We start from the raw sequence: 26,008 nt of genomic DNA on the forward strand, positions 1-26,008 counted from the left end.
GGGCATTTGTAGAAGGTTTCCCTGAGAATGTCGTTTTTAAGCTGAGACCTGAAGGATTAACCAGCAGTTACACAAAGGAAGGAATGTTCCAGACAGAAGTTAGCAAGGAGTTCAAAGCTGCTGAGTCAGGATGGAGCTTGTCAATCACTTTCAGGTGCCAAGAACTGAAGGAAGGAAAGTAGAGCACAGTAAGCCAGTCAGAAGGTGGCCTGAGGTGGTAACTGTCATATCTGCAGAGAGGCCTTTGCAGATCATCCCCAACTAACGCAGCCTGCCTCGCACTGTCCTTCTCTTCCCATTACCCTATTGTAGTTTCATTCTTGCAATTCTCTTTAATTATCTTTATTTATGTAATTATTTTTTACTGTATGTTTTCCCCAACTTGAATGTAGGTTCAATTAAAGATGTATCTTGTCCGTCTTCCTCATCTCTGTAACTTCAGCACTAGGAGAAACTGCGAAACAGGTTATTGTGGTGGAGATCAATGTGATGGCAGTAGGAGAGGACAGAAAATGATACATTTGAGAAATAGCAAAAAGGTAGGATTCCCAGGCTTGGGTCTTTGATATGAGAGGATCCTAGATTTGGAGGTGAGCAACCACGAACAGCATGCCGCCTTTTCACCAGGAGGAAGAGGCCGTTGTGTGTGTTTGCTGTTCCTTTGGCTGAGTCTGGTAGAGATTCATAGCTTCTTTTTAAGTCAGATTAAGTCTGAGGTGCATGTGCCATCCAAAATTTACTGTCAGGTAAGAACGTGGTTAGAGAGGGGTTCAGTCAGGAAATGGAGATTTGCAGGCCCTGAGCACAGAGGAGGGACTGAATCCATGGAAACAGGTAAGGACTAGAAGTGAGAAGTGTCAGTGTGAGAATAGAAGGGGCACAGGCCATGTCTCTGAGGATCTCAGGAAGGGGAGGAGAGGCCCGTGGAGCCAAGTCGGGTGGGGTGGAGGGAAGAAACCCGGAGAATGTGGGTCAAGGAGCCACGGGGTGAGCGTGCTTTGAGAAGGAGGTGGTCTTCCACACGTGGCTTTGGATTGGTTTCCAAGACAACAGTCTTCCTGCCTGGTGCATCTAATTAGCAAGTATTCAGGTTTCATTTTCTCATATTCATAGGTCCAAGGAGTCGCACTGAGGAGAGATGGTTGCTTAAAATAGAGTCAGGGTTCCAACAGTGCGGTGGACGATGGGACTTCAGCAAGGTGGTCCAGAGGGATGGGCTGGTTTAGAGTGAGACTGCCTCAAAGGACAGAGGTGACAGCGGGTGGACAGAAGGTGATATTCTGAGTCACAGGGGGAGTGTGTCGTGTGTTGTGAATACATCGTGAACGTGTTGGCGTAGGAACTGCTGCTTTATTTTGAAGTTACTAGCGCTAGAGTTCCAAACTTCCCAGGGCCTGTGCTTGCTGTCCGCGGAGGGGCAGCGATGATGGAGGAGAAAGAGAGTTGAAGTTGGTGATGGGAGTCAGGAGAGGATGAGGAAAACAGACTTTTCAGGCTCAACGCTCAGGTATGGGTCACAGGCAGCAGAAGGCTGGCTGCACAGATGATGTTTGCATAGGTCTGTTGTCATTGAAAACAGTCATCGGGTTCATTTGGAAGTTAAATATCTGATTTAATCTCTTTGGTCATGTTATTATAGATCCAGGTTGTTAAAAAATGCACACACACTCTATGAGTTATATTCTTCCAGGAAGGGTGTAGCTTGAGACTGTGCCTTTGAAAGCTGTATTATATCTTCCAGGACTGTATGTATTTGAGGGCAGCCAGACATTTCTGATATAATTGCAGAGCTCATGAGATTTAAATCTACACTTTACAAACAGCTGGACACTCAGCACAGCACTAGAATAAATTGAAGGCATACATCTCTTTGCTCAGTAGAGGTCATTCTGATCAGTAGAAGTCACACTTAAGATGCAGGAGGACTGACATGGCCCTCCTGAGCTGAGCTGTTGGCAGCAGCAATTCCGCACTAGTAACTCCGGTCAGAAGAGCCGGGTGCAAGGCCTCTGCGTGTGGCCCCCTGTGAGCAAGTGAAACCTGACTAAGCACAAAGGGGAAAAAAAACCATCACAGAGCTGTGACTATTTTCAAGGCTAATCTTCTTCTCTGTGGAACACTGCCTTTGGGGCAAAACAGCAGGTGATTCTAATGTGCAGTGCAGAAGGACAGCCACTGTAGGCCAGCTTCTCCAACTCCGAAGGCATGCCAGCCATGTGGCTGACAAGGTCTTGGTGCTGTGGCTAGGTGTCAGGCCTGAGCCTCTGAGGTGGGAGAGCCGAGTTCAGGACATTGGTCCACCAGAGACCTCCTGGCCCCATGTATTATCAATCAGCGAGAGATCTCCGTCTCAATGCTAAGACCCAGCTCCACTCAACAACCAGCAAGCTACAGTGATGGACACCCTATGCCAAACAACCAGCAAGACAGGAACACAACCCCACCCATTAGCAGAGAGGCTGCCTAAAATCATACTGAGTTAACAGACACCCCAAACACACCACCGGACACAGTCCTGCCCAAGAGAAAGATAAGATCCAGCCTCATCCACCAGAACACAGGCACCAGTCCCCTCTGCCAGGAAGCCTACACCCACTGAACAAACCTTACCTACTGGGGGCAGACACCAAAAACAACGGGAACTATGAACCTGCAGCCTGCGAAAAGGAGACCCCAAACACAGTAAGGCAGGGAAAATTAGAAGTCAGAGAAATATGGAGCAGATGAAGGAGCAAGGTGAAAACCCACCAGACCAAAGAAATGAAGAGGAAATAGGCAGTCTACCTGAAAAAGAATTCAGAGTAATGATAGTAAAGATATCCAAAATGGACAAATTCATAGAAAAGCACAACCTTCTAAGACTGAACCAGGATGAAATAGAAAATATACACAGACCAATCACAAGCACTGAAATTGAAACTGTGATTAAACATCTTCCAACAAACAAAAGCCCAGCACCAGATGGCTTCACAGGCGAATTCTATCAAACATTTAGAGAAGAGCTAACACCTATCCTTCTCAAACTCTTCCAAAATATAGCAGAGGGAGGAACACTACCAAACTCATTCTATGAGGCCACCATTACCCTAATTCCAAAACCAGACAAAGATGCTACAAAAAAAGAAAACTACAGGCCAATATCACTGATGAACGTAGATGCAAAAATCCTCAACAAAATATTAGCAAACAGAATCCAGCGGCACATTAAAAGGATCATACATCATGATCAAGTGGGGTTTATCCCAGGGATGCAAGGATTCTTCAATATATGCAAATCAATCAATGTGATACACCATATTAACAACTTGAAGAATAAAAGCCATATGACCATCTCAATAGATGCAGAAAAAGCTTTTGACAAAATTCAACACCCATTTATGATAAAAGCTCTCCAGAAAGTAGGCATAGAGGGAACTTACCTCAACATAATAGAGGCCATATATGACAAACCCACAGCCAACATCATTCTCAATGGTGAAAAACTGAAACCATTTCCACTAAAATCAGGAACAAGACAAAGTTGCCCACTCTCATCACTATTATTCAACATAGTTTTGGAAGTTTTAGCCACATCAATCAGAGAAGAAAAAGAAATAAAAGGAATCCAAATCAGAAAAGAAGAAGTAAAACTGGCACTGTATGCAGATGATATGATACTATACACAGAGAATCCTAAAGATGCTACCAGAAAAATACTAGAGCTAATCAATGAAATTGGTAAAGTAGCAGGATACAAAATTAATACACAGAAATCTCTTGCATTCCTATGAAAAATCTGAAAGAGAAATTAAGGAAACACTCCCATTTACCATTGTAACAAAAAGAATAAAATGCCTAGGAATAAACCTACCTAAGGAGACAAAATACCTGTATGCAGAAAACTATAAGACACTGATTAAAGAAATTAAAGATGATACAAACAGAAGGAGAGATATACTATGTTCTTGGATTGGAAGAATCAACATTGTGAAAGTGACGAGTAACCCAAGTAGTAACCCAAGCAATCTACAGATTCAGTACAATCCCTATCAAACTACCAATGGCATTTTTCACAGAACTAGAACAAAAAATTTCACAACTTGTATGGAAATACAAAAGATCCCGAAAACGCAAAGCAATCTTGAGAAAGAAAAATGGAGCTGGAGGAATCAGGCTCCCTGGCTTCAGACTATAGTACAAAGCTAGAGTAATCAAGACACTATTGTACTGGCACAAAAACAGAAATACAGATCAATGGAACAGGATAGAAAGCCCAGAGATAAACCCACGCACATATGGTCACCATATCTTTGACAAAGGAGGCAAGAGTATACAATGGAGAAAAGACAGCCTCTTCAATAAGTGGTGCTGGGAAAATTGGACAGCTACATGTAAAAGAATGAAATTAGAACACTGCCAACACTATACACAAAAGTAAACTCAAAATGGATTAAAGACCTAACTGTAAGGCCGGACACTATAAAACTCTTAGAGCAAAATATAGGCAGAACACTCTATGACATAAATCACAGCAAGATCCTTTTTGACCCACCTCCTAGAGAAATGGAAATAAAAATGAAAATAAACAAATGGGACCTAATGAAACTTAAAAGCTTTTACACAGCAAAGGAATCCATAAACAAGATGAAAAGACAATCCTCAGAATGGGAGAAAATATTTGCCAACGAAGCAACTGACAAAGAATTAATCTGCAAAATATACAAGCAGCTCATGCAGCTCAATATCAAAAAAACAACCCAATCCAAAACTGGGCAGAAGACCTAAATAGACATTTCTGCAAAGAAGATGTACAGACTGCCAAGAAACACATGAAAGGATGATCAACATCACTAATCATTAGAGAAATGCAAATCAAAACTACAGTGAGGTAACACCTCACACTGGTGAGAATGGACATCATTAAAAAATCCACAAACAATAAATGCTGGAGAGGGTGTGGAGAAAAGGGAACCCTCTCGCCCTGTTGGTGAGAATGTAAATTGATACAGCCACTGTGGAGAACAGTATGGAGGTTCCTAAAAAAAGTAAAAATAGACCTACTGTATGACCCAGAAATCCCACTTCTGGGCATATACCCTGGGAAAACCATAATTCAAAAAGAGTCATGTACCACAATGTTCATTGCAGCTCTATTTACAATAGCCAGGACATGGAAGCAAGTTAAATGTCCATTGACAGATGAATGGATAAAGAAGATGTGGCCCATATATACAATGGAATATTACTCAGTCATAAAAAGAAATGAAATTGAGTTATTTGTAGTGAGGTGGATGGACCTAGAATCTGTCATACAGAGTGAAGTAAGTCAGAAAGAGAAAAACAAATACCCTATGCTAACACATATATATGGAATCTGAAAAAAAAAAAGTGGTTCTGAAGAACCTAGGGGCAGGACAGGCATAAAGACATAGACATAGAGAATCGACCTGACACGGGGAGGGGGAAGGGTAAGCTGGGATGAAGTGAGAGAGAGGCATGGACATATATACACTACCAAACGTAAAATAGATAGCTAGTGGGAAGCACCTGCATAGCACAGGGAGATCAGCTTATGCTTTGTGACCACCTAGAGGGGTGGGATAGGGAGGGTGGGAGGAAGACACAAGAGGGAGGGGATATGGGGATATATGTACATGTATAGCTGATTCACTTTGTTATATAGCAGCAACTAACACAACAATGTAAAGCAATTATACTCCAATAAAGGTGTTAGAAAAAAAAAGATGCAGGAGGAGATACAGAGGGTCCCTTTGTTGGCATATTTCACATGTAAGTTGACACCATTGGATGTGGTGTAGGTTGACACCTCTTTTGAAAAAAGAAACAATTAATTCCAAGGTATTACCAGACTGTCACTTCAGAAAGTGAATTTCCATATGAATCATCACCTATGGCTCCCTTTTCCCCGTGTTTTGACATTTTGCACCTTCATTTACCTGCCCATTCACTCAGCGAATATGCACACATGGGTCAAACAACACTGTGGTGGAGAACAAAACAGATGCCATCTGTCCTCAGAGACTTCACACTCTAAACAGAAAGAGAACAAGAAACAAGCAATTACAATGCAATGTGTTCAGGTAAGCACAGGTTTCCTGGGATTCTGAACCGGATTTGGGTGAAGTTTAGCTTGAGACCTGAAGGGTTAACTGGGTGTATGTAGGAGAGTGTCCTTTTTTTTTTTTTTAGAAAAAACACATAAGTTTCAAGGCATCATGTCTGCATATTACACTCAAATAATTCAGGCAGAAAAGCGTATAAAGTTGGAGATGGGAGCTAGAGAGGGAGAGAAGGAGGGAGGGAGGGAGAGAAATGTAACTTAACGTTAACAACTGCAGAACGTGGGAGTTCTTTTTACTGTTCTTGCAAAGTGTCTGTAGGGTTAAAATTATTTCAAAATAAAAAACTTTTTTAATGAAGAAAATAAGGAGCTACAAGTTCAACAGCATTATCTATGTTTCAATATTACTTCATACTTTTTCAAGCATTCTGCTACCCTAAAGGTATATTTCAATGTTACTGCACACTTACCAAGCATGATACTATTCTACCCTGAAGGTAAAATTAGATTTCGTCTTATTTTCTTTCATCATACATTTGGTCTAGCGCTTCATTTGAAAAAACTTATTAGGAAAAAATACACATTTTAATGTATGACTAAAACATAAAACTTGCAGAATTAATTTCTTTTTTTTCTTTCTTTCTTTTTTTTTTTTTTTTTGCTGTATGTGGGCCTCTCACTGTTGTGGCCTCTCCCGTTGCGGAGCACAGGCTCCGGACGCGCAGGCTCAACGGCCATGGCTCACTGGCCCAGCTGCTCCGCGGCATGTGGGATCTTCCCAGACCAGGGCACGAACCCGTGTCCCCCTGCATCAGCAGGCGGACTCTCAACCACTGCGCCACCAGGGAAGCCCAATTTCTGAAAAAATTTTAAGAAAAAAAAATGTTTTACATAAAAAAAAAAGAAATGTTACTTCATTGCTTTTTTTTTTTTTTCCAAGCTGGTATATGAATGGTATAATTCAGATGGCCATTCTTGTGCTCAGTGGAAGTAACAAATCAATTTTCTCGCTGTTTCTTTCCCGGCTAGGTTTCGTATGTCAAAGCTATTGACATTTGGATGGCAGTGTGTCTCCTTTTCGTGTTTTCAGCGCTATTGGAATATGCAGCTGTCAATTTTGTATCAAGACAACATAAAGAACTTCTGAGATTTCGACGAAAGAGAAAGAATAGGGTAGGCGATTAAATGCATTAAGTTCTCTGGGATACAATTCTCCCTGGAAAGTGAATTTGGCATATTTAATAGGGAGGTACAGAGAGGAAATGGGGACGGGGACTAAATGAAAGGATGTCCCTTTGGTTTTGTCCAGCTGAAACTTACATTGTCAAAAATAGCCTCAGGGAGAAAATGGTAACATCGAACTATACTTTACACAGCAGATCTGGTGACATGAGAGTTTTATCAACTTCCTTCGAATGTATGTCCTGGAACGACACCAGTTTTTGCTTCCACTAACAAAATCTATCATTTCTTATTTGCAAGGTTGCAGTGTTTCTGATGGTTTTACTTGACATAAGTCAACAAATATAGCTATTAAAGTTGTACCTTTTTTCGAACTAATTCCTTTAATTGTTTCCATCAAATATCACCTATTTATTAATACTATGATGTTGATGTAAAACTCTGTGGTCTCCTTTTTATGTATACTTTTATGTTTTTAAGACATTTCTTCTGAATCCCCATTCAAAACACAATAAGGTGTATTTTTGCCTTGCTATCACTTGATAAGTCAAACCCAGAAGAAATTTTATTTAGAGCATCATTGGGAGACCACATGAAATTGTAGAAGTAATCTCCTAATTGGATTTGTAAGTACAGGATGGCGTTGTTCCCCTCTATTAAGACTTGTAATGTCATCTCTCTTTTTATTTACCTAATTTCAATTAACCCCTTTCCTTTTCTGCAAGGGAGAGTCTCTATCAACCAGCATATCTTTGAGTTTACTTTTAATGTGAATGTGCCAGCTGACATTTTGAAAGCAAATGGTCTCTTAATCAATAGAGAAATATCCAAGTTGTATATTACAGGAGAAATGGTGACCAGAATCCAAAATACTGAAATATTTAAGTCAAAACATTCTCAACTCTTAAAATTAATAGTCTGGTTTATATGTAGTGTGCATTTTTAAGGATTTACTTTTTTAAGGAATTTCTTATGGTTTCTGAATGACTGACTGTGATTTATATATTTTATAAATTGTTTTAAGAAGCTCTAAGCCATGATCTCCCAGTGCTAAGCCTACTCAGTATTAAACATATTCTAAGGCAGTAACTTATCCAATCATGTCTAACTGACTCCCCAGAATCATCACCTGCTCCAATAAATACCCCAATTCACTGTAGCATGGAAGGAATTTCAGCATTGCAATACTCTGGGTAACACGGTGGACAGAAGAAACAGTGCCAGGGCTTGCATTTGATCAAATGTTTATAAATATTAAAGCCCGTCATTTATACATTAACATGTCTTTTCATGGAGAGATTAACTTTTCTTTATCTCCTGCCCCCCACCTCTCCCAGTCTGCCGGTTTCCTTATACTTCTCTCACTCTGCCCACCCCTCCCCCTCTCTCTTTCCTCCTTCTCTCTCCCTCCCTTACTGCCTATTTGCTCCTCTCTTTCATATGATACCTGGCCCAGGCTGAAGCACTGTAACAGAACAAAGCATTCTGTATCACAGGGTGAAGCTGTTGTCGTTTTTTTCCCCATTAATGACTGATTAAGACTATTTTTTCCTTCTAACATGAATCAGAAGTAAAGCAACACTTATTTCCCCCTCTAATTTTGGTTCACTTTTTTACATTTATTTTTCATTTCTCTACCTTTCTTCTCCTTCCTACATGTGGGATGGATCAGCCACGTGCTGCAAACACCAGAAATGGGAAGTCGTTCACATGTGGTGTCCAAAGGGAGGTCTGAGAGCTCAGACATTTTCTGCACCCACCACACATCCAGCAGTCAGAGTAGCTAATGGGTAACATAACAGGCTACAAGTTTAGATACTCAATTCTGATTTCTCCTTAAAAAAAAAAAATCCTTACCAAAGCAGCTCTTCATCCAATTTTACCACCTGTAAGTGTATTGGGATAAAAATATTTGACACCCCTTATTCTTTGGCTCACAGAAAGACAGCAAGATTAATGTTTCTAGTGACTGGCACTCTAGAAAAGTATCAAAATGCAAAAATAGTTACACCTGATTATTTTGTAATCACTACTTGAAATATTCAGGGGGCAAATATTGTAATTAAGACAGTGCAGGAAAATAAAAATCCAGTGTTTTTTTTTTTTTAAGCTCACTTCATACTTTGGGGGGTGGATACCTTGCATATGTGAAAATCTGTTAATTGATACATATGTATGTTAAGACGATCTATGCAATTAAAACCAATTGTGCAATTATATTTAATCATCTATGACTTTAATCATCTATCTCTGGTTTCTCAATCCCTTTTGGTCCACTTTACCTTCCCACAGACAGAAGCTTTTGCATTGGAGAAGTTTTACCGTTTCTCAGACACGGTAAATTCACTTTCTTAACTCTAAGTAGAGGAATGTGGTCATTGGTAAAAATGCAGACAGCATACTGTGCACTCAGGCAGTGTTTGGTGGGGAAACACAGCCCCTTGCACACTCAAAGCTGAACCACCACCAACCCCCTTCAGCTAAGGATACTCTGTTTTTCTAACAATTCCCTTTATCTTCCCTCACTCAATCAAAAGATATTGAAATATTGTGTTTCATCCTATTAACCAAACTGGTCAAAATGATTTTAAAATATATATTAAACAGAAATATCACATGTTTCTTATAATAGTCTCCATAGAAGAAATAACCATATGCCTTGACAAAATTAGTTTCAAAATAAATGGGAAATTTATTTATATAAATAAGTTCTGAAAACAGCCCCTCTTGCCAGGAAATAGAGACCTAAAAATAAGGCAAAAATAAAATGCTTTGTCCAGCCTGTGTATCTTTAGCATCCTTTCTTAATGTTAAAGCATGTTGAGATTCTTTAGAGTAAATGAATGATTTTGGTTTTGATAGCATCCTCGGAAATGTTCAATTAAAAAGAGGTCACAAGAACACATGTCCAATTATAATGGCTAAATATTTAGAAAGGTAATCTACAGTAGAGCATATCAGTAGCTTGACTTGGAGATCCATAATACAGCACTCAGTGATTAAATTTTAAACATACCAAAAGCCAAGAATTTAGCTTGGGAAATCATATACAAACAGTCCAGTCTAGTAAATTAAAATTTCTGGGATACGGTGTATTTTAAAATACCTCCCCAGGGACTTCCCTGGAGGTCCGTCCAGTGGTTAAGACTGCACCTTCCAATGCAGGGGGTGCGTGTTTGATCCCTGGTCGGGGACCTAAAATCCCCCATGCCTCATGGCCAAAAAAACAAAACATAAGACAGAAGCAATATTGTAACAAATTCAATAAAGACTTTCAAAAAAAAAAAGGTCCATATCAAAAAAAACAAAACAAAAATAAAACGAAAAAACCTCCCCAGAAGATTCTACTACACACCTTAGTTAAATAATCACTGAACTATTTTTCTTTTCTACTAAAATTGCATAGTTGTTCCCAACATAGCTAGCTACTTCTTCAGTTTTCATCCCTCGTGGAAAAAAATTCACATGATCCAATTACATTTACTTGATTATCCTAACGGTAATTTAAAAAAAATTAATTGCCTTGAATTTGCATAATAGCCCATAGTAGCCTCTTTGGGAAAGGTACATATTTAAATTTTCGGTAACTAAACAGTTCATACATATAGTAGCATTAGTATAAAATACATGTATTCAATTAAATATTGCCTTACAAAACAATGCAAAAAGAACTCTGATGAAAAAAATCAGATTTCCTTCACTAACAGTCAATAAATACTTATTTTTAAAAAAAGAAACAGTATGGTTTTTTACCATATCGTTTAAGAAAATACAAACACACTCTAAAATACATTAAATACAAATACATTGATTAGAAATCTGTGCATGCCATTTAGATTTATAATATTCTAATCATCATGCAAATTTGGGGTTGATCATTTTCACTCTTTGAAAACGATTTTTGTCAACGTAATAGCCCTCTGGGCTGAATGAATTCCTCAGTTTTTTTTTTTTTTTTTAAACTATGCACTTTGCTTAGAAACAGTCTGAGCAATCAAAATCTTTAAATCAATATAATGAAAAGGAGGCTCAAGGTGGATGCCACGCCCTTTTTCATGAGTACTGACTTGCATGAGTTCTTCTTAGTACTTTAGTTTGGCAAAAGGGGCAATAAATAAAATCACCCCCTTAGAGAAAGCTTGATCACAACAGAGGGCTGTACACTGATGTACATGGTATTTCCAAGGAAAGTTTTAAGTTGGTTCAGCATTGGCTTAGGCATTGCATACAATCTTTTACACCTTACTTTTTCCTCTATGAAGGTACCAGGGAACCTTTTATATGCTGTGAAAGGATGCACATTCACTCTTGTATCCAGATTTCCCCACCCCACACTGTCGTAGCCTGCTGCGTGCTGATCACCCACCGCTGCACCTTGTCATAAATGCTTATCCCCGGGGCTGTGTGTGTGGGTGTATGCATGATACGAAAGTATTTTGGTTAGAAGTTACTCTTCCCGTGTATGATATTATTACTTGAGTCCTGGAGGGTTATAAAGCCTTCAAAATATTTCCGAACATGTTATTTGTTGAGCAATATGGATGATATGGGATTGCTTTAATGCATTTCATGCAGCTTCTGCACTGCAGTAGAATACTGCAATGGTTTGCTGAGTGAAAACACATACACACGGTGTTCTAGTACCTCTATCTTCCTACTTATTACTGAACATTAATTATTAATTGTGTACACAAATGGAATAAGAAAGGACCACTAGTTCTAGATTCAAAAAATAATTACCAAGTTTGTATTTTGTTAGGTGTGATAGTTATCTTTTTAAAATAATTGACTGCATTTTGACTATCTGTACAAAAACTTCCATTTATGTATGTATTTATATCCTATCTTACTTCAAAAATAACTCAAGGTAACGTTTAAGAATAACAAATAATTGATTTTTCTGCCTTGTACTTTTGTCAGCTCTACAGTCTTAGGACAAATGCAAATATATACGTGTACTATTTTGGTTGAAGGGATGAGGCTCCATGCTTGGAAGCAACATGGTACCCATATACACTAAATTATCCAATAAAGTTTCCATTTGAGGTCAGTTTATGCTATATTCTAGAGTAGAAGATATTCTTTCAGTAGGTAAGTACTTCCTACAAATTTCTTTGATACATACCTGAGAAAAAAGTATTTTCTCAAGAATTTCAAAGTAAATTCTATATGAGTGACTCTGATACACAGGGGTTAGAAATTTCATTTTCTCAAGTAAAACAAAAATTGTAAGAATTTAATTATTTCCTGCCAACAAATATTTTGAGTTTATGTTAAACACAATTATTTATTAGAACTATATCCCCTCTGAAATATCTCTTTAGGAAAATAATATTCAATAAAGTAATATAATCTCTACTTAATGTAGTGACACTTCAGTGACTTCCATCGCAAAGTTAACTAAAAAAGATACACTGCTTTTTATATATGCTGTCTACTGTAATATAGTATCTTATTTTGCCCCATAATTATGAGTTGGCAATGAAAGAATCTAGCACATTAAATAGAAATAGATGTACAGATTTAAAAAAAATATTTCATTGACTTCTCAGCAATTCCCCAAAATATATGTATTACTTTCATAATATTTCATCTAAAATATTCATCCTTTTAAGCTTACATTTTACCATTCAATAATCTCCAAACCATTCTGAATCTAAATTCAATATGCCAAGCATAAACTTGGCTAATTCATAATTAATTCATGTCATCTATAAGAAATGCAAGGTTCCCCTGGGACTTCAAGGAATTTTATATTGACAATAGACTTGCAAGTCTAAAGTATTTTTAACCTCATATATAGTTATATATTTTTAAGCCTTCCATTTTTAAGTGATATAGAAATGTATATAGTTGTCTAAACTGAGGGTTTTATTTTAAGCTGATACTTATTTCAGAAAAATAACTTTTAATTCATTCACATACTTCGTCTTACCTTAGAATTTTCTAAGTGATGTTGATTTTTTCTCAACAAAACCAAGCCATTGTTTTGTTTATTAGTAATTTTTTCAAAATCTACACACTTTGAAATCATATAAATGGGAATTAATAGCAATTCACTTTTCCTTCCTTTGTCATTTTCCTACTTGACAATGAAAAGTTACAGAAAATTATTTAAACAAAAAAACCTTTGGGATAATTTACTTAGCATCTTGATTGTATAAAGAACATCTCAAAGGTATCCAGTAGGGAAGAAACATTAGGATGAAAGTAACATATTTAGTGCTGTTGTATCTCACAGCAGTTCACATAATTAATCATCACTCACGCTGTTTTATATAATTAATGTTTTGTCACCGCTCACTAGCAATCTTCATGCTTTCACCAAGCCTGCAAACAAATAATATTTTTTGTTATTGTTATTTTTGAAGACTAAGAGGATAGGAAATTAATTCTTGTTTCATATATATGTTAGTTTATTATGTTTGATGATAAAGATGAAGCAATTCAACTGAATGACTATATTTACCCTTGGGCTTTCTTTCTGTAATAATTCTAGTTATAATATGCATGTTACATGAGTTAGTCTTTGGCATAATTCTCTAAATAAAGTGAAAAAGCGCTTAGAATGTTTCACAATATGGTATTGTTGCTTAATTACTGAAACATTTTTCTCACTTCCATATTTAGTGAAAACAGGTCCTCCTGTAGAAAGAATTATACACTAACAAAATGGCTTTTTATATTTTTTATTGCCTACCCTTTTAACTTGCTTGAAGCATAAGAGGATTGACTTGTGGGTAAATGAAGCTATTTCTTCAATTTTACTTTTTTAATCAGCCACGTTCTTTGGTTCATTTTAATTCATTCTACTTAATCTTTATTATTGTCTATATTTTGAGTTGTAAAGTGGCTTAATTTTATGAACATTGAACACAGTGTCTGAGTCAAAAGTTTTAGATGTTTGTCTAAACCTTGCTTTTGTGGCCTTTAGTCCATTAGAAACACAAGCTAAAGACCTCACCAGAAAATTGAATTATCTCAAAAAAATATTTGAGTGTTAATTGGAATAAAGAATATCACTGCACCTCTGAACATATATAAACACGGGATAATTTTATGACTGAGTTTTATAAAAGAGAGAAATTAGTTGAGTCATAAAATAATTTAATGCACCTTCTAGTATAGCAATCTATTATTAATAATGAGCTAATAGAAAAACTTCATATTCATGCTTAAAATTATTATTTTAAGTGTAGCCCTTCAAAAAGATCCCCAAAGTCCAGTCATTTAAAAAAAATCATAAGATCGCTTTGGAGTTCAGGGGTCCTTGATTCTCTCATCCTTTCTCCGGGGTAGCGACTGGGGTCTGGTCCAGTAGAGCTGAGATCCTGTTGCTGAAGAAATAAGATGACTCCACGGGCCTCATCTCATGGGCTCACCCCAAATATTTGTGCTGTTTCATGGAACATACTAGCAACACGAAAGCCTCCTTAATTGCAGGAATTAGATTTGCAAGAATCCCAGCAGTTGTAGAGCAAAGCCCATCCATCACAACAGTAAGACAGTGAGGCAGCCAAGTGATCCTCCTAGTTTTATGCTGTCAGTTAATTTTTAGTGAAAAGTCTACAAGTGTGAGGCCATCTGGGGAGTCAGCAACTGGTAGGCCTATTTTACACAGAACTTTAGTGCTCGCTTAGTTTCTGTAGATTTGCAATATCTAATGGTAAAATTGTTTAAGCGGTATTTTTCTTTCACATTGTGTATTATGTGATGTCTATAATAATACAATTATAACAAACAAAATATTGATAATATGATAGCAACATTATCGGGGGGTGTATGTATCTTTCTCACCCTAAAAAAATCTGCTATGTAGTGCTATAATCATCTTTTCCTAGAATAAGAAACCAAGAATCTGGGAATTAAATAACTGGAACTATCCAGACCCCTGGCAATAAATGATGAAGCCATGGAATTGCTTAACTATGATAAAAACATTTGCATTTTCAATGTCAATCTTGAGTCAGATTTTAAATTTGGACCATCGAATATATTTGTGTGACTATATAAAAGAGTTAAAAACTATTTCCTATAGCACAGACATTTTAAAAAAATAATGCAGATACCCAATTTATTTTCATTTTTTAGAACGAGAGTCCTTCAACATCTTGCTTTCTATTACCTTTGCCAGGAAAGAAATATTTGAATGAGACATTTTAATAAGGGAAATATTTTTACTTAAAATAAAAGTTTCTATTTTTTCACCTCCAAAATTAACAGGAAAGCCACTGGCGATACATTTGTTAGTGAAATCATATTCCAGATGCTTTTGAAAAAACAACACTGCACCAAATCACATTATATAATGTAATTGTCCACAGTCTATTCCTAAAGTATTCCTAGGTCTGACATAAATTTAAAAATGAGTAAAGATACAGGTCATATAAATAGCCTTACAGATAGCCTCTCCTAGAAACAGCCTTACTTAAAAACAGGAATTATTAAAAAATAAAATAATACCTCAATACTAACACAGAAGTCACTACAGAGTATATTTTCATAAACTACCACTTAAAATTTAAATTAGAAAGTGTTAGAGATGTTCAAAAAATGTTATATCACCATGAATTCAGGCTAACTAGGATAGCTGCATTGTGCCTCTTGGAAATTTTTGTTTCTACAAATTGTGTGTTATGATCACCTAGAGAGCTTGGAAATGCAGATTACTGGGACAGCCTAAATGTTAATGAGTACAAATCTCTGCAACTGAGATCCAGAAAACTGGGTCTCAGCAGTCCCTCCCAGCGATGCTGAGACAGCTGCTGTGTGGACCACAGTGTGAGAAATATTGTCCTCATCTGGACTGTCATTATTGCATGTACACAGAATGTGGTCATTTTACACGTTGTTGCCAGCTTTTATGATGGACAAATGCTGTATGAAGATGATGAAGTTTAAATTGTTCAAAGTGTCATTTTCTATTTAAACACATATCCAGAGTAAAGTGGCTTTGTCAGTATAACTCCATAGCTCTGATTACAGGTTTGAGGAGGCCAACTTACTTGCACGACAGAAATAAACTTTAATCTCATAGGTCATTTGCTCAGCTTTACAGTAGGATAAAAAGCAGGAGAGAGAGCAGATAAAGCGTCTTCATCTGAGTGCGAGGCCTTATAGCTTCTCAAGCACACAGGACTTTTAGTCCCCTCACCTACAGAGGGCATGAATGGCTTCCTAGTCTAAAGAAACAGATACAGTATCATAAGTAGCAACGATCCTTTCAGCTAGACAATGCAAATGCAGTCGTGGACCCAAAACCATGCTGTCAGGTAATACAAAAGAAAAACCTGTGAGGTGGGACAGAGTTAAGTCACAGCCTTGCTCTCTATCCCCCGACACTTCCACTACCAGAAACCAGAAACCTCTGTAAAGGTGTTCCCCCTTACTGTGGCTCATACCCACGTGGTCTGTGCACTCATCCAGTGAACCAACCAGCCCTTCATGTCCTGGCCATCCTGTCTTTAGTAATAATGTTTGCATTGCTCATTCCAATTTCTGTTTAAACCACAGCTCTGTGAGCTGATGGGATGTGAGATGCCCTTACTATGTTGTGTTCTTCGGCCATTTTATACACTAGCCATTTGTAAATGTGTTCCTTTCTCCAAAGGGATCTATTCCAGGGGCCCAGACTGATATAAAAGTGCCTGTTCCAAGCCATTAATAGTAGTTTTGGCTATGGCTTCTGTTACAGTGTAAACAAGCCCAATATGGACCATCTATTTCTGCTAAAATCCATTGAATCCTCCAAGAGGCTTGGGCAAAGACCCCAAGCATTCTATCTGCCAGCTGTGTGTTAGCTCTTGTCCTCGGGAGATTCAACCCAAAGGCAATTTTCAAGCAATTCTTTATCTTGTTAATATTCCAGACAACCTCTGACCACATCAGTGGCTTCACTGGGCAACAGAGGGACATGTTCTGTCCATTGCTGCATGGCCTGGACACCACCATGACTACATCAAAGACCAATCCAAGACATGTGCCTTGGTGCTGTAGTCCCCTTCTGAGCCGGCAATTAGATGGGGACTACATGACCTAATTAATTCTACCCTGGGATTTCTATAAGGAATTGCATCTCCCACCTTGGAATGTTCCTTTTCTTCAAGAGGAAATTGTTTTTTCGTGTTTTTTATAAAGAGGAAATTGGTTTTTTTTAATATAAAATTCATTTATTTATTTATTTTTGGCTGTGTTGGGTTTTCTTGCTGTGCATGGGCTTTCTCTAGTTGTGGCGACTGGGGGCTACTCTTCATTGCGGTGCACGGGCTTCTCCTTGTGGTGGCTTCTCTTGTTATGGAGCATGGGCTCTAGGCACACAGGTTTCAGTAGTTGTGGCATGCGAGCTCAGTAGTTGTGGTTTGCGGGCTCTAGAGCGCAGGCTCAGTAGTTGTGGTGCATGGGCATATTTGCTCCACAGCATGTGAGATCTTCCCGGGCCAGGGCTTGAACCCGTGTCCCTTGCACTGGCAGATGGATTCTTAACCACTGCACCACCAGGAAAGCCCCCTCGGGATGTTCTTAACTGCCCAATTAAGGGCTCATTTGCCTGACCATAATGCAAGGCCACTGGCCAGGACCCAGGAGTCCCTGAATATCAGATATAAAGCTATAGAAAGCTATAGCTTTGAGATCAAGAACCGGTTCTTGTGATACTGCCACATTCAGTGCTTCTCAAATCAGCCCATTGTGTAGACTTACCTACTCATTCCACTGCAGATACACTGTGGGTCCTGACCATCCATATGAGAGTCTCCATTGGTGAACCAAGGGACCTGTTTTTCCTCAGTGGGAAGAGAAGCGTGAGGTTCATACCACTCTGGGTAGCTTCCATCATGGGTCCATTGTCGAAAGGCTACATTTTCATATGATGTACTTCACCCAAGTTACTCCTCTTAGCTTGTTCCTGAATATGTCATTTTCATTTTTGTCAGGGAACTTGAATGGAGATGGCTTTTTGACATCATGCATGACATGGTAGATATCTTAGACCTAAATAGAGTCTGATACTCTCCAGATTCCTTTAGTCTAGGGACTGTCTCTACCAGAGTCCAAGAGAATGCCAGTAGCTGTCATTCAAATAGATTAATCTGCTCATGGCATTAGAGAGTTTTCTGGTATAGAATCCTAGCAGCCACCTTAGGGTGCTATTGAGCTTTTCCCAGAAACTCCAGTCTGCATGTTTTAGTAGCAGCTACCTCTACAGTGGATGACTTTTAAGGCCTCAGAGAGGCAGCTTGGGTTGTTGCCTGCCTCAGATGTCTTGCAGTTGGCCCTTGTTCCCCTTTCGAATTCAGTCTGTCTTGGGACTTCCCGGCCGGTCCAGTGGTTAAGCCTTTGCCTTCCAATGCAGGGGGTGTGGGTTCGATCCCTGGTCAGGGAGCTAAGATCCCACATGTCTCGGACCAAAAAAAACAAAACATAAAACAGAAGCAATATTGTAACAAATTCAATAAAAACTTTAAAAATTGTCCACATCAAAAAAAAAAAAAAATTCAGCCTGTCTTTCTGTCACTCTGTACACCATGACCAACAGAAACCCAAAACGTATCTGCCAGATTTCAAATAGTGCTGCAAGCTGTTTTCCTCTTAGTGGGATCCAGGAGAATAGCAGTGTGTCCTTTATTGTGTGTGAATTTTCTCTAGTGGTTTATTCCAGAAACTTCACTGATGGCGCTGGTCTCTGACTCTTGGCTGCATGTAGTCTGAATCTTAAGCTTTACCTAGTCATGTGTGTGACTACACTTTCCAAACCTTGCCCGACTTTCTCCTCCAAGAGGAAAGTTCTCATTCATCATTAGCCAACTTAGTCTGACAATGATCTGGACCAAACTGCTTCCAACCAGGTTGTGACACATGTTGGAGAAGTCGGGTTTCCTTAAGTGACAAAGAGTAAGGTGACAGTTGGGTTTACCCCACATGAAGACTCACTGTGTTTGAGGTTTTTTTAGATTGGGATGGAGAGGAAAGATGTAGCCAAGTGGACCAAAGCATACCAGCCTCCTCTGTTCTGAAACTCCTAAAGAGGTTTCACCACGTCCACCTCGTGGAGGCAGTTGTGGGGACTTCCTTAGTGAACCCACGCAGTCAGCAGTCAGCCTGCAAGACCTGCTTATTTTTATCCTAGTCCAATCAGGACTATTCCAGAGAAAATGAACGAGGGGCTAGCACTCCTGCTGCCATCATGTCCTTAATCAGAGCTGAGTTTTCTTTACCTCCCTGGAATCTTGTGCTGTTTAATAGTTACTACAGCGGAAGGTTTAGGCAATTCTAAGGGCTCCCATTTTAGTACATCCAATTACAACTGGGCTAAGGAACAGCAGCCCAAGATTAGACTCACGCCAGAAATGGCAAGGGCCTTCATCCACGGTCACATCCTTCCCAGTTATACCACCTACTGGCTACGTCTTAGTCCCTTCTTTTCCTATCTGCAGTTTTCACTACAACCATGATACCTACGAACATAGCATCACTCTGCCATCTTCTCTTCTCCACCAGCCTTTTTTTTTTTTTTTTTTTTTTTTGTGGTACGCAGGCCTCTGACTGCTGTGGCCTCTCCCGTTGAGGAGCACAGGCTCTGGACGCGCAGGCTCAGCGGCCACGGCTCACGGGCCCAGCCGCTCCACGGCATGTGGGATCTTCCCGGACCAGGGCACGAACCCGCGTTCCCTGCATCGGCAGGCGGACTCTCAACCACTGCGCCGCCAGGGAAGCCCTCCACCAGCTTTTTAACATTGCTCTTAACTTTACCTTCTCGCTTCCCAGCAGCCTTACTGCTCATGGCGCCCTGGCTTCCACAATCCCAAAGAGCTGTGTTCACCACCCCTGGCCATTCTCCATTAACCACGGCACACAGCCTGGGACCCCACTCAGAACTGGACAAGGAGACCCTGGCCTTCGTGGGCAGGCTTCTTTGTGTCTTCACAGATGCAGTCAATTCAGCCACCGCATCAGCGCCTTTTGTTTGCATTCCCATTGGCACCACTGGAATAACTTCTGAGATGAAAGTGCCAGATTTAACAGGGTTCCTTAAGGGAAGCAGCTGCTGGAACTAGAACAGATTTACTTCCCCCCCGGCTGGCGACAACGTGCCAGGAAATCTTTCATAGGAATCCTGTCAGTTTTCGCTCTTTTCACTCTGTGTCTTGAAAGCCACATAAAGAGAGCTGAGAGAGTCTTCTCTGGCCAAGTTCCTTCTTCTGAATGGCCCAGATTTGTTTTTTCCTTCAGTGAAACCCAGCATGTCAGCTGCAAGAGTAATCGTGTCCATGAATTGTATATACTCTCCTGCCTTCCCCAAAAGAGAGCCGCCTGGAACCCAGGCCTGGGGGACTCCCCGAATCACTGTATCTACCAGAGTTTAGGTCAGAGCATGTGGTTTGGGGAGGCTCATTTTTTTTCTTTTTGCATCATTATTATTATTATTTTTTTTTAAATTGCTGTATGGCCAGCCCAGGTTTGCTACATCCCTTAAGAGAGCTGCGTCTTCTTCAGGGCTGTTCCAGTACACAGCAGAAAGACAACAGGCTGCTTTCCTTCTCAGCATAGATTCACATCACCCCAGGCTTCACCCACTCCAAAAGGGTCCTTGAATTTAGCCTGCCAGCAATTCCCGAATGGCAACATTGCAGCAAGTTAGGAGTTCGCATTCACATCAAATGTTGTTTTTCAGCTGCAGCATGCAGAAAAATCATCAGCTCTTATGTCAATTAACCTAAAGATCCTGGAAAGTGTGAACCACCCAGATATCTGCTGGTCCTTCTCAGCAAAGTGGCCCAGCTCCTATTTACTTTGTCCTGTGTGGTATCTACTAGCCCCATGAGGCTGTTGAGCCCTAGAAATATGGAGTCTGAATTGAGGGGTGTTATAAATGTAAAATGCACACTGATTTCAAGGACTTAGTATGCAATAAAGAACACGAAATTTCTCCTTTAATTTCTACTTGAGTCAACGTTTGACTAATATTTAGGACGTAGTGAGTTAAGGAAAATATACTATTAAAATTAATTTTGCCTATTTCTTTTAATTTAAATGTAGCTAATGTAAAGTTTAGATTTAAAAGTACACACGTAGCTTTCGTTGGTGGTTCCTATTATATTTCCACTGGACAGGGCTGCACTGTAGTCACTTGTTTCCAGTGTCATTTGCCTGGGGTGGCAGAGGAGTGACATCAAGACAAAGTGCAGTGTCCCTCTAAGTCCCCACTGGACTTGTGCTTCCATCGTGAGCACAGGCTGCAAAGCTGCTTGATGTGCTTGCTCTGGTTTCTCTTTCCCCCAAGTGGTTTTAGCTGCACAAAGATAATCAGTTAACAGGAGAAAAAGCCACTTTCTCCTCAGTTTTATGACCCTGTTTCCCTTCGGTTTTATCTCACTCATCATCCATCTGCCAGTTCAATAGGGCATATGTGTGTCATCCATATCCCAGCAGTATGATTTATCCCCAGTATTTTCTGTGGAGCTTTTGCAACCTCAAACCCAGGGAGGGTCAGGGTCACGTTCTCATCAGAACTCCCTCCCAGAACCTTTGGCTGCATTGAGTCTGAAAGGATCTGAAAGCCAGGTCACCTTCTGTCACCACCACTGAGGTTTTAGGTTCAAACTGTCAATCAGACCCTCCAGACATGATAGGCTTTAACCTAATATTGCATTTACTTGGTCCTCTAGGAGCATGCGAGGCAGGTGACATGCCAGACACAGCATCTTCATTTCATGGGGAGGTCCAGCAGTGACTCAAGAGCTTCTTCCCCCGGCCCCTCCAGCCTTCAGGCCACTGAACTGCTCCCCCAGGGCAGGTGCCACAGTAAAGGGAGAAAACTCCACGTTCCTGTTTTCAAGGAAATCATGCTGGAAAAACTAGGTCTTTCTCTGCAGTTCTCAACAGCCAGGCCTGGTGTTACCCCTTTACTCACAGTTCCCTGGAAAGATCCAACTGAGAAAATATAGTTGTTCACTATGTATGTTAAATCTTAAATCTCAAATCTCTGTTTTGAGACAAGTGTGTATGTGGGACGCTCTCTAAAGGTCTGAAAATATTCAGTTCTCCAGAGCAGATGGACAGTGGAGGAAGGTGGTTAAAATGTACAAACTTCCAGTTTTAAATAAATAAGTTCTAGGGACATAATGTACAACATGATGACTTGAGTTAGCACTGCTGTAAGATGTATCATGTATGATATAGTGGAAAGTTGTGAAGAGAGTAGACCCTAAGAGTTCTCATCACAAGGAGAATTTTTTTCTTTTCTTTTTATTGTATCTATACAAGACGATGGATGTTCACTAAACCTATTATGGTAATCATTTCACAATATGTATAAGTCAAACCATCATGCTGTATATCTTAAACTTATATGGTGATGTATCAATTATTTCCCCATAAAGATAAAGACAATACAAAGAAAACAGTTACTTGGCCTTAACTTTTCCATGGTGGCTATAAACATTGGCAGTATAAATGAACATCCCTGTTAAAGACCACTAGAAAACCAATTTCCAATTTTTGTAAGATTGCAACAGTTACATGTAATTTGGATTATCAGCTTTTATTTTAGGCTTGCTTCCTCAAAATTCAATTGCTTATACATCTTACAGTGGAGATATATTCCAGTAATTACATGTTTCTGTTTTTCAGGTATAATTGCCTTATTTCCTAATTCCCCAAAAAACTATTTCATACATTATTACATCAACTTTGATTATCTTCTCAATTTTAGAATCCATTTAAATTTCTATTTTTCCCTTTCATATTTTGTAATATACTGTTCATTAGGCCTGTACTATCACAGACCTAAAATAAATTTTCAAGAGTTTGAGCCAATTAATTACTTTTAACTCTTATGTTACCATCACCGAGTACTTTCATAAAAATTGAGCTGTAACAACTTTTTAAGGTGTCATCTTTTAAACATTGAATTTTAGTAGCAAAAATCCAATTAGTTGGCAGTTATCTACAGTTACATTCTAAACAAATGCATTAAATTATTCATTAATGAATTTCATTATAAAGGATTAAATACCATATTTTCCTATCATGAACACATTTCATTTATCATTTTTTAAAATAAATTTATTTATTTTATTTTTGGCTGCGTTGGGTCTTTGTTGCTGTGCGCGGGCTTTTCTCCAGTTGTGGCAAGCAGGGGCCACTCTTCGTTGTTGTGCACGGGCTTCTCACTGCGGTGGCTTCTCTTGTTGCGGAGCACGGGCTCTAGGTGCGCGGGCTTCAGCAGTTGCAGTGGGCAGGCCCTAGAACGCAGGCTCAGTAGTTGTGGTGCATGGGCCCAGCTGCTCCACAGCATGTGGGATCTCCCCAGAGCAGGGCTAGAACCCGCGTCCCCTGCATTGGCAGGCGAACTCTCAACCACTACGCCACCAGGGAAGCCCTATCATGTTTTTATTAGGTAATTTTTTCTTTAAATTTTGTTTTTTTCATATATATACATGGAGAATTCTCAATTTGCAACATTTTAGAGAAAAATAACAATACTTTTAGGACCATGATAAGTTGTAATTTTCTTTAACATGAAACTTCTGCCAGATTTCCTTCATAATTTCAACAAAACCAATGTACCTTAAAAGTAATAGTATATGAACTAGAATATCTGGCCATCTGATAGTATGCCAAATGGGTTAGTATAAAACGTCAAGTGAGAATAACAATAACCAAGCAGCATTGTCGATCTAGATTGTATTTCCCAATGAAGTAACATGAAATTGTAGGAAACAAGCATTAAAGTGTTTGCCTCCATGAAAAAGAAATATTCAAACTATGATCATGGTATTTTCCCTTTGACATCATATATGCACACATTTAAACACATGATGTGAAAAAAATCTAGTACATGAACATATATAATATAATGTCCAAATAGATTTTTTTGTTGCTCAATTTATTTAGATATTCTAGCAATATGTAGACAATATCAGAATATTTAATTTTTCCATTAAAACATAACACTTGAGTGTTTCATTGAATGAACACGTCTGTATGATGCAGCAGGATAAATCAATAAAACTCCAATAGGAAAGAAAAGCAACTCACCTTTATATGCTTTACCTTTTCATTATAATAATGTTATCATTTATCATGATAAAGCTTAAGTTATGGTTCTGAAATGCCTGATATACATGCCCTATTCCATGACTAAAGTGCTTTCTTTCTTTTTTTTTTTTTTAACATCTTTATTGGAGTATAATCGCTTTACAATGGTGTGTTAGTTTCTGTTGTATAACAAAGTGAATCAGCTATACGTATACATATATCCCCATATCTCTTCCCTCTTGCGTCTCCCTCCCTCCCACCCTCCCTATCCCACCCTTCTTGGTGGTCACAAAGCACCGAGCTGATCTCCCTGTGCTATGCGGCTGCTTCCCACTAGCTATCTATTTTACGTTTGGTAGTGTATATATGTCCATGCCACTCTCTCACTTTGTCACAGCTTACCCTTCCCCCTCCCCATATCCTCAAGTCCATGCTCTAGTAGGTCTGTGTCTTTATTCCCATCTTGCCCCTAGGTTCTTCATGACCTTTTTTTTTTTTCCTTAGATTCCATATATATGTGTTAGCATACGGTATTTGTTTTTTGCTTTCTGACTTACTTCACTCTGTATGACAGACTCTAGGTCCATCCACCTCACGATAAATAACTCAATTTCATTTCTTTTTATTGCTGAGTAATATTCCATTGTATATATGTCCACATCTTCTTTATCCATTCATCTGTTGATGGACACTTAGGTTGCTTCCATGTCCTGGCTATTGTAAATAGTGCTGCAATGAACATTTTGGTACATGACTCTTTTTGAATTATGGTTTTCTCAGGGTTAAAGTGCTTTCTAATGTTTTTCTTATGACAGGATGATGAGGTAAGGGAAAGCCGATTCAGTTTCACGGCCTATGGAATGGGACCGTGTCTGCAGACAAAAGACGGTGTGACTCCAAAGGGCCCAAACCATCCTGTCCAGGTAATGCCAAAGAGCCTGGATGAAATGAGGAAGGTCTTCATTGACAGGGCCAAGAAGATTGACACCATCTCCCGAGCCTGCTTCCCATTAGCCTTCTTGATTTTTAATATTTTCTACTGGGTTATCTATAAAATTCTTAGGCATGAGGATATTCATCAACAACAAGATTAAGTCTCTGGGGGTGTGCAAGTGTGCAGACTGTCAACTCAGAAGGAAGGTTTTTTGCCATAGGGGTGTGTGTGTGTGTGTATGTATGTGTGTGTGGTGTACAAATGATGACCATTTGTCATATGTGGCATATGGAAAGGTATTATTATGATTTGCTATGCAAAGTCATGAGGCAGTTGAGTACTTTAATGGATACAAAATATATATATTATAAGGATTCTATTTCCTATTAAGATTATCTGTTTTTTCACAGTAAATCATACAAGTGGAAGTATTACTGTCAATGTGTTTGTATCTAATATGATATCACATAATAGTACATGTGAAAACTACTTTGGAATTCTTTGATTTTTAATTCAGTATTAAATATCACAAAAGTAAAATTTGCACAGAAAACTTTGGAAAGGGGAAACGTTGAAGATAAAAAATCAGTAGTTTGAGGCTTTAAAATATTTTCTTATACTGTAGTTACAAAATAGAAAAATAATCAGATAATTCAGTGGGAAACTCACTCAATAATGATAGAAGATTGTACATACACATGCTATAGAACCAACTTAGGGAATAAAAAATTGAAATTAGAAGATTAAAATTAAAAACTTTGTTGCTTAGATACTAAATTTAGTTGTTTAAAATA

At 38.9% G+C, this 26,008-nt stretch overlaps 1 protein-coding gene across 2 annotated transcripts in view; it reads left to right on the forward strand.

Moving 5' to 3' along the window:
* GLRA3 (glycine receptor alpha 3) overlaps nt 1-25,374 on the forward strand; it is a gene marked incomplete at both ends in the record, with an annotated part of 159,464 nt that extends 134,090 nt beyond the window's left edge. The window contains 3 exons of one of the 2 annotated variants that reach the window (XM_081237279.1): nt 7,091-7,234; nt 9,536-9,580; nt 25,096-25,374. In XM_081237279.1, coding sequence (XP_081093405.1) covers nt 7,091-7,234; nt 9,536-9,580; nt 25,096-25,374 — 468 coding nt within the window. The remainder of the gene's footprint in view (nt 1-7,090; nt 7,235-9,535; nt 9,581-25,095) is intronic. The other variant, XM_081237278.1, reaches the window with a different exon arrangement.
* Nucleotides 25,375-26,008: the final 634 nt, after the last annotated feature.

Source organism: Mesoplodon bidens (assembly GCF_964165515.1).
Source record: "Mesoplodon bidens genome assembly, chromosome: 6".
NCBI classification, from domain to species: Eukaryota; Metazoa; Chordata; class Mammalia; order Artiodactyla; family Ziphiidae; genus Mesoplodon; species Mesoplodon bidens.